General features: G+C 35.2%; 1 protein-coding gene across 1 annotated transcript in view; it reads right to left on the bottom strand.

The window, feature by feature from the left end:
* Positions 1 to 9,472, bottom strand: part of LOC140240468 (discoidin domain-containing receptor 2-like) — a 47,286-nt gene extending 37,814 nt beyond the window's left edge. The window contains exon 1 of the mRNA XM_072320239.1: positions 9,388 to 9,472. Within this exon, the coding sequence (XP_072176340.1) occupies positions 9,388 to 9,472 (85 nt within the window). The remainder of the gene's footprint in view (positions 1 to 9,387) is intronic.
* Between the last annotated feature and the right edge of the window lie 379 nt (positions 9,473 to 9,851).

Raw genomic sequence — 9,851 nt, forward strand, 5'->3', positions numbered from 1 at the left:
CAATACATCTCATGAGGGATCATAAACAATGGACACACTCCATTCATGTCACATGCCTCATTGAAAATCATTTTACAAGAAGAAGAGACAAAATTATATATTTTCTGATATATTGTGAAAAGCATACTTTAAAAAATAGAATGCCCTACCACAGAATGGATGATTCCCAAGCATGAATTATTTCCAAAGGTCATTTGTGGGGTAAAGTTTGAGCAATAAATTTCAATATTGTGAATAACAAGACCGAATTAGTCCATATGTCATTAAGTTTCTTTACCCTTACAAATGGCCTCATGGCTACCAGACTTACCAGGCTATAATTAGGATGTGAACAAGTGAGGGACAAGTCAAAGAGAAGGCACAGACTTTGCGTAGTTTGGGGTTCAACCAATGTCTTCTACACATGTTTTAATTATTTCTGTAACACATGCTCGTTATGTATTTGTTCATGCTTGCCTTCCGTTCTTAAACTATGTATTTGAAACATCAATTGATCAGGATTAAGAGATTCATGACAGAGAGAAAGTTACTTTTAATGAAGGTAATGAAATGACATTTAGGATGAGCTCTACGTTGGATGAAATTCTGCAGTGTAAGAACTACACAGGTAAATTGTTACCATAAGTTCGGCATCTAAAGTAGATAACTACTGTAAAACCACAAATTTTTGCATGTATGAAATTTTTGCCAATTTCATGCACCATGATTTGTGATATCAAAATGCAAACAAAAGACGATATGTGTAGACAAGAAATTGAATGCCAGTGGTAATTCGCAGAAATTTTATGCTGCAAAAAAAGGCTGTGGACTACAAATTGCAAAAATTTTATGCTGCAAATATTTCTAGTTTTAAAGTATGCACTGCAGAATGTTTCTTTATAATTAAAAACCACAAATTCTAAACCTAACATACAACATACAAGCTGCAAATATGACTATAAACATGCACAAAATGTGACCAATTTTACAATAATACTCCTGGAACCATTTTATTGCTCTGGTATGGCAACATTGAGACATTCAGGAAAAGAAGGAGGTAAGGTTAGAAATAATGATGGTGGGAAGCAAGGAGAGGAAAGAGCCAGCCTGCTTATGCATGCTGAATTCCCTGTGTCAGTGTGTGATGTATTATGCTGACAGATGTCTACACTCTCATCTACATGGAATATTTGCACACTACATCATCCACACTTCACCTGCAGGGGGCTCTCCAGTGGTGAAATGAAAGGTAACTCAGTTAAACTCAGCTGGATACATGGTGTGCAATTTAAATTCTCACCAGGCTTACATATGAAGGGGCTACAACTATGTAACAGCAAAAAAAATTAAAAAAATAATACTGATAAAAATAATAAAAAATAACAAAAATAACAAAACTATGTACTAATATCAGCTATGATGCATAATGCACTATATGGACATTTACAGAAAAATGATTTGTCCCATTAATTTTGAATGTATAAATAAACTATTGAATTGAATTGAATTGAATTGAATTGAAAAATGTGAATGCATGAGAGAGGAAAAGAAGATTGAGGAAAGAAGATTGTAAACACGAACAAAACCCTGCTAAGCACTCACATCAATCTAAAAACTGCTGCCCCCTCTCTAAACACTGAAAAGAAAAACCCTACGAGGTCATGAATTTATAATTGTTTAGATAAAAATTTTGCAAATAATATATATCCCTGTTAAACATCACATGAAGTTGTGTGATAAGTCAGCTTGTTGTTTTGCAGTCAGACTGCTCTATAATTTCTCAGACTCTGTTCATGAACTTTGGCAGACATATTCATACAAACAATTGTAAAAATCACAAATTGCACATAAAATATCTCCACACCTGGCACACAAAATATACCTAATGCTTTCAATTAGCTTGACTGCCAAAACATTAAAAAGAGGCCACAACAAAGCAAAGATTATGCAGTCAATACATGAAATTAACTCCACAGATATCTCAACATGGAAAAGAAAAGCTGTCCATAATGGTTCAATAGCAGATCTTGTATGTTGTGATAGCAATATCTCACATTGTGATATCTAATCAGGAGTCATCAGATTAGATATCGACAGAGAACAGAGAGAAACAGATGATAAACAATAAACAAGAAGTGGTACAGAGACAAGGGGAGGGAGAAAGAGAAAGAAAGAATAAAAGCAAGTGGGTGCAGAATACATGCACTGTTCAGACAAACAATAAAAACAGTCCCTGAATCATGTGATTCCACATGATACAGGCAGCTAATCTACTACAGTCCATACCCTGCTCTTACATTGATATCAGCTAGCCACGCATGGAAATGAAAACTGACACAAGTAACACGAAAACTTCAAAAAATGTATTAACTGCTGGTATACAGTTTGCATACTTAAAGCTTCAGTCAAGGTTTGGTGTAAAAAAAACCACACACACAACAAAAACAAAAACAAACAACAACAAAACATACAGTGTACATATAAGAAAGAACAGGTCTAAATAGAATTATAATAATTCATTAGAATGTATGTTACCATTCAACTGCAAAGAAAGCTAACATAACCTGAGTTGTTTGAAATTAAAACATCAGAAGTATTTTCAATGAAATTGTTCAATAATTGTTAGTGATACAAATGAAATGAATTTACAAAGTCTTTCTGATACATTGTCTTGTGAATATATTTCTGCATATAAGTCTGTTCAAACTTCATTTTTACATTCACCAAGTCCATGTGATCAAAATAACTAACTACTCTTAAACAGATTTTTGTATATTTCTCTTGAAGTATCTAGTTACCAAAACTAAACACGAACTTTAAGTAACCTTGCCTTGCAACATATGCAAGTACATTATGTTAGAAAGTGCTGGTACATGATCAGTTTACACAGCAATCATGGATGGCTGCTTAAAAGTCATGCTCACTTTGTATGACCTGATTTTGCTTTGTAATTACTTTTTTTTCCTGCAATACTGCAGCATGGGTAATGACAATATTCACCTGAGAATACAGTATGTAGATAGGAAAGTAGCTGGTAATTTTATAAGGATGACAGTTCTGGAAAGACAAATTTCGCTATAGTCCACACAATGAAAAATGATTCAAACTTTATTGACAGGATTACTTAGATCAAATCTACATATTTCTTTCAAATACAACAATAAGAACAAGACAAAAGAAATTATACCATAAATTTTCTCAGAAAGGCCTAAATTGTACATTGTAGCCTATATATAAAACTATTCTCTTTTTGGAAGTGTGAATGTCTGCCATAGAATAATCAATATTCATGTACACTGATGCACGTCCCTTGCAAGGCAGCAGAGCATCCATGTGTGTCAGATGAAATCCTGTTCCATAACATCAGCATTAATTCTAGTCCATGTGACCTATGTATGCCAGTAGAGGCACAGCTCCTGTGACTGACAGTTGTAGGTTGAGGAGAGAAAATAACATCCCTTGAAATTGTGTTTCAAGCTACCACTACCACTAACAGAAAGCTCATGTGCTCATTACCCTGGCGACTGCAGAATAATACTGGTCCTTCATATGACTTATCACTAAAAACAGACAAATAAGCATGAAAAATACTAATATCTGTGGCAAGTGATTGCCAAATTGCTCTACATGTACATCAACGCAAATAGGCCCTGAACTAATCAGTGGTTTAGTAGAAGCCATGATGAAAACTAGAAATGTCGCTTTGGCGACTGGTATGCCTCCGCCATAATGCATGATTTTCCCAATAGGTCTAGATAGTACATGTGGACACTGTGTGATTACATTTTCACAAAATTGGCAAAATATTGGAATGACAAGTTTGTCACAAATGTGTTGAATGTTCACCTTCCTTGACGTAGGTTTAATTGGATGAATAGGAGAGCATGTATCTAGGGATTTAAGGACTTTAACTTGACTTTGACCATTCATACATTTAGGCATTGAGTAATTTTCAAGGTACAGGTGTGGAGAAAAAGTACAATTTCTGAATTAAATAGTAAATTGTTACCATTTTCATCTGGCCCTTGACCCTAAAATTCATAAGATAATTACTTTCAGGTAGAACATGCATAATATGTACTAAGTTTCAAGGTAACTTGAGCCACTTCCGAGATATGGAGGAAAAAGTTAGTTCAGCACTTTCACTTGATCTTTGACCTTTTGACCTTTGAGGCAAAAAGAGAAAAAAAAAACTTTCCAGAGAATTTCTATTGGGTTACACACGCATACACCAAGTGTAAAAAAATAACCCTGCTGGCATTGCATAAATATGAGGGTAATAGTAAAATTTTGAAGTCTTGCACTTGACCTTTGACCCCTGACCTTTGACCCCATGAACCCTACATTCTCTAGATAATCACTTCCAGTCAGTACATGTATATACTATGTTCCATGAAGATACCTTGAACAATTTTCCAAGGTACGGAGAAAAAAAAAGAAGTTTTAATATTTTTACTTGACCTTTTGACCTTTGACCTTTGACCTCATGACCCAAACTTTCACCAGAGAATCTTAATTGGGTAATACATGTATACACTAAGTTTCAAGAAAATCTCTTCAGGCATTCAATAGATATGGTGGAAATAGTGAAATTTTATGTATTTGACCCTGACCTTTTGACCTTTGACCTTTGACCTCATGACCCAAACTTTCACCAGAGAATCTTAATTGGGTAATATATGTATACACTAAGTTTCAAGAAAATATCTTCAGGCATTCAATAGATATGGTGGAAATAGTGAAATTTTATGTATTTGACCTTGACCTTTTGACCTTTGACCTTGAGCATGTGCACCCAAAAGTTGATAGGCACAACTTCACCCCCTAATACACATACATGCCAAGTTTCATTAGGATACCTCAACAGGTTTTGACAGTTACCTTGTCCACAAAATTCATTACGGACGGACGGAAGGACGGACGGACGGACGGACGGACGGACGGAAGGACGGACGGACGGACAACCCGAAAACATAATGCCTCCGGCACCACTTCGTGGCGGAGGCATAAAAAAAAAAAAAAAAATCATGGGCAAATGTACTCAGCCTGAATTCAAACCAATGACCCTTTGATCAAGGGACAGGGGTCTTATCCACTAGACCACTGAGCTTTCGCCCAACAGCAAATGCCGGTTCCACTGGTATTAAATAGCATGCAGCGAGTACTGCTAGTGTAAAATATCAGTTACACTTTAACATGTAGGGAAAAATGTGTAGATGTTTATAATGCTATATTTGTTATAATTTGCTATATTCTGTTTAAGAATCAACATTTCTGTTATTTGTAAGTTGTGGTGATAAAGAAAAGCTTCAGATTTTGTCCTCATTTGTACATTAGCCATGAAATTGTCATTACTTCTCAATGTTACAATATGAGCAAATCCAGCTAGTATCAATCATCATGTGCAATATTCATAGTCATATACTGCTCACTGCAACATCAGTTCGAGACAATATAAAATTGAGCTACATCGGAATGTGATGCTCCAATTTTACACAATGCCCTCTCATTTTTCATTCATATGGAAGAGTTTTGGAAACCCCTTACCCTCCAGTTTCCCCAGACATGAATCACTTTGATAGCAACATAAACAATATAAACTTTTCCAATACACCCATAGTAAATGTCACATTTGGAAAAGTGACAAAATGATACATCAAACACCCAATACATGCTACTTCTTAAGACACTCAAGTACACATTTTTTTTTCTCTCTCTTTGCACATAGGAGACAAGTAATGCTGACTTTATGATCGAAATTAAGTAATTTCACTAATCTACAAACACACACACACACACACACAAAAAAAAAAAAAACTTGCAAGATTCTAAACACTTCAATTTTTGTTGCAATGCATACTTGATACCGCTCTCAAGCTCCGATTTAAAAGTTCTTGTCTAAATGAACAGAAATTCACTGAACATTGCAGGGATACTTCTATATTGGCTACACTGAAAACTTCATGAGAAATTACTCGGGACATGTACAGTATGTCATTCATTTGTGTTGAAGAGAGTTGAAGAGAGTATCATTTTAGATACTGCCATAAAGTATTGAAAGTGGAAGGTAACATTTAGTACATTTATATTGACCGTTAGATTTTGGACTGAATTTTTTTCGGGGCTCACCGTAAATTCCAGTACATTACTAGGCTACCTTTGCAGACCCATGCACTGCATGTGTGTCCATCATGTATATTTTGTGAAGAAAGTTCATCAAAACTTACAAACATTTCTATATACATTCTTGCCACACACTCTATATGTTGTTACATCAGCTCTTATACTTTTAGATTTGTGTTTATAGATAAAAAATACAGAAGACTGCAACAAAAAGGCTTAAGTGTGGCTGACACACAGAACTACTGAGTAGTTGAGTTTTGTGCATTATTCAAATTGCAGATAACTGTTGACTTCCAAATTTCTCAGCAGTGGCCTAAACAAGTCCCCTGAGGTTCATATTTAATGTTTTGCAGCATTTATCTGTAAAAGATATCCCCTACCTTTAAATAAATGATCTGCATGTTTAAAATGTGTGAAATGAAGCTCCTTGGTGAAATGATGAATGCCACGGAACTTAGCAAATGACAGCTGTATGATGCCAAGCGGGAGTTAAATTTCATTAAAACCATCAAAAGGTTACAAAAAAAAGAAAATAAGCTGAATGGAATAATTCAGGACAAAAAAAAGAGAAACTGATTACCTGGTATGATACTTTTGCTTTTGAATTGGGTCATATTGTTACTATTTTATAAGCCCTTCTGGGTAATGTCCCCAAGTGAAAATGATAGTCTGTGTAACAAGGGAAAAAAGGAAGAAAATAAGTCCTGCCCCTTCTGACCAGCTGGTCATTGAACCATTCCTTGCATTTTATGAATGCTGAAAAGGTGATTCCAAGAAAAACCTTCCTTTGTCTGCATAGAATTCTCAAGGGGTGTATTTTGTTTCAACTGAGTAACTGACTACTTTTCCCAGCTTGTATCATGCACAGTAAGCTGACATCCCATGTGTATATCTGAAATAATATCATGTACATCTTGGCAGTACGGAACACTGCCACTTGGGTTTCCCTAGGTTACAGCATTAGCAAAATGATGCAGTTAGGTAATGTCACACTCATTTTTCTTTTTTTTTTTCTATTTTTTGAGCAATGAAAGATAGTAGTTTTGTGATGACCTGACCCTTTATGTGCCCTGTCACTGAGAATAATTTGCCAGCTTTTTTATCTGCATTTGGTAATACATGGATCCAAACTTGACCTCTGTGTTGAACAAGCCCACTCAGGTGAAGCAATGTACCACAGTCTAACAGGGCAGGTCATGGTGACACCAAAGGCATTAGGAGGGTTAGGGAATCTCAATTCCTTTGACAATCAATGGTTTCCAGACATCTGTGCCAATTGAATTAGCAAAGAAAGCACTCCAGCCTCTGTACCAATCCATGAACAAAAAGCTTGACACTAATTTTTCTCTCTGGTGGTTTGTTTGGACCACCAAAATCTTTGAATTGGACATTTTGGTAAAGAAAAAATAAGAAAAAAAAAAAGATAGAAATATATATAAGAATTCATTTTGAGCCACAGGTTACCTATCAAGCTGTCAAAAGATACCTTTTATTTTTAGACATTTGGTGGTCAAAGAAAATTTTTTAGTGCCCCTGGGACATAGTGCCACTATTAATGATAAAGTGTCAAATTTTGAGCAATGTACATTGTACCAGCTTGTATGACAGAGCTTGCTAGATATTGATTTGACATTCTGATCAAAAGGCATCCCTCACAAAATATCTATACAATGTAGATTGTTTGCTTTTGACAGGCTGAACCAAACTTGGACGCAAAGAATGCTTTCAAAAAGCTCCATAAGGAAGCATCTCAATAGCAACTGGCAGACTTAAAATTGAGGAACTTAAAAGAGATTGAGAACTGTGTCTATTGTGCTGGCAAAGCATATATTATCTGTATTTATCTTCTTTATTGGAAAAGTGTTTGCACACATGCTTTCTACAAGTGAAAATAGAAATCTGACCCATTTCTCAAATTTCCAGAAAATGCTTGTTTGTTTGTTGTTGTTTTTTAACAGAGACCTAAGTTCCTCTAGGCAATTGACTAAGATGATATTATAAGTGATATAATTCTGAATATGATTGCATTCCCAGACAAATTGTGTCAGAATTTGAAAAATGCCCCTAAAGCTTGCGAGGTCTATCTCTATGTATATCTGTTAATCTTGACATTCAATATTGTGTCTCTTGTTACTGCTCCCTGAAAATAGGCACTGTCTCCACCAGAAAGCAAATCAAGATTTCTAAATGCAACACGCCTGCAGGATATTCCTTCTGATCTTCTGCCAAATCTAGCTAAATCAAGCAATCTCATATCTCTGGTCAAGTTTATTCCCTGGCAGCTACAATTCCAGACAGCTTTGGCATATTCTGTCTGCGATATAGTTTTCATTTCCTTTTCCGAATAGTCGACCATGGAAAACAAAATTTTGATTACAAAATTATAGTTCTTTTCTCTTGGCAATAACTAATCTGGGATAGATCTGGAACATTGATTTCCTTTGTTGGACTACAGCCTGTGGTGGATATAAAAGCTTGCAATTGTATGTCATATCAATGTTGTTTCATGTAGGATGCTGTTTCATGTAGGATGCTGTGTACCAGAATGTTATTTTACTTTTATAGGTTATGCTATATTTTGCCCATTTCCTGTGTAAGTGCATTCAACTTTTCTTCTTATTTTATCAATTTGCACAGATTAGTCTTCATTGATCTCTGCTATAAGCAGTCTACCACTGTCTCTTTAACAATTAAAAATAATGTTATAAAGTGGATATTTGATAACAATTTAAATGAATGCATTACATTTTAACATAATATAAGGAAAGAGTGGATATGGGTTCCTCTGGACTGAAAAGTGAAACAGCAAGGCACACTCCTACATTTTTCTTTTTAACCTGATTCACTTGAAACAAGAGCCTTTGGACTCTGACTTCACACATAAGAGCATTGTAGTTTCTCTCCACTTTAGAGCTACTTGTCTTATTTTTGTAAGTGTCAAAGTCAACTTAGGCAAACACTGCATATTTAACTTTCTACTTTTAATAAGAGAATAAAACTAAAAGTATAAGTTTATACTTTTAGTTTCATTCTCTTATTCCTTTATCAATGCTTACAATTTCAAAGAAACTTGGTGAAGTAGTGAGTATTGGTATGTTCGGTATGTTTGCTTGATAAGATACAGCCTTTGGTAGTATTTTCATTCAATCTGGTGTTTCACTCCTCTGCTTCATTCACTCCACAGATTCAATACTTTCATCTTTGGTCATATTAGGTAAATATTAACATGCAGCCATATAAAGTTTATTCAAATGACAAAAGTAGAGTAGATATCTTAATACTCACTTATATCAATGGAAGATTCAGCTCCCTGCAGGAGTACTGATGTGATGATACCAATGAGTACTGACATGTAGAGTGTAGTCTCCATGATGACGACTGGTCTTTTCCCCAAGAAGCAGGAATCATAAAAAGGAATTAGGTATCTTGCATAGAACTGCAAAAATTCAAGCTCTGTAAGGTCTGGTAACTCAACTAGACCTAAGCAAAAGTAATGTGACTATGTGCAGTCATGTTCCATTCGTGCATCAAATCGTCACTGTAGTTACACAGGGTAACGTCCATTTCAATACGGCAAGTACATTTCCCTTGTAAAAACAATGGATCTATGTGATGTTACTTCATCCATAAGTCATCTAATTCACAAGATGTGCATCAGGAAGAAATCATTTTGTTTGGCATGAAAAGGCATAAAACTCACAGAAGCTGTACTTAAAAGAGCAAAAATCAACTATGGATATATTTCACTC

This window comes from Diadema setosum, chromosome 17 (genome assembly GCF_964275005.1).
Source record: "Diadema setosum chromosome 17, eeDiaSeto1, whole genome shotgun sequence".
In the NCBI taxonomy this organism is placed as follows: Eukaryota; Metazoa; Echinodermata; class Echinoidea; order Diadematoida; family Diadematidae; genus Diadema; species Diadema setosum.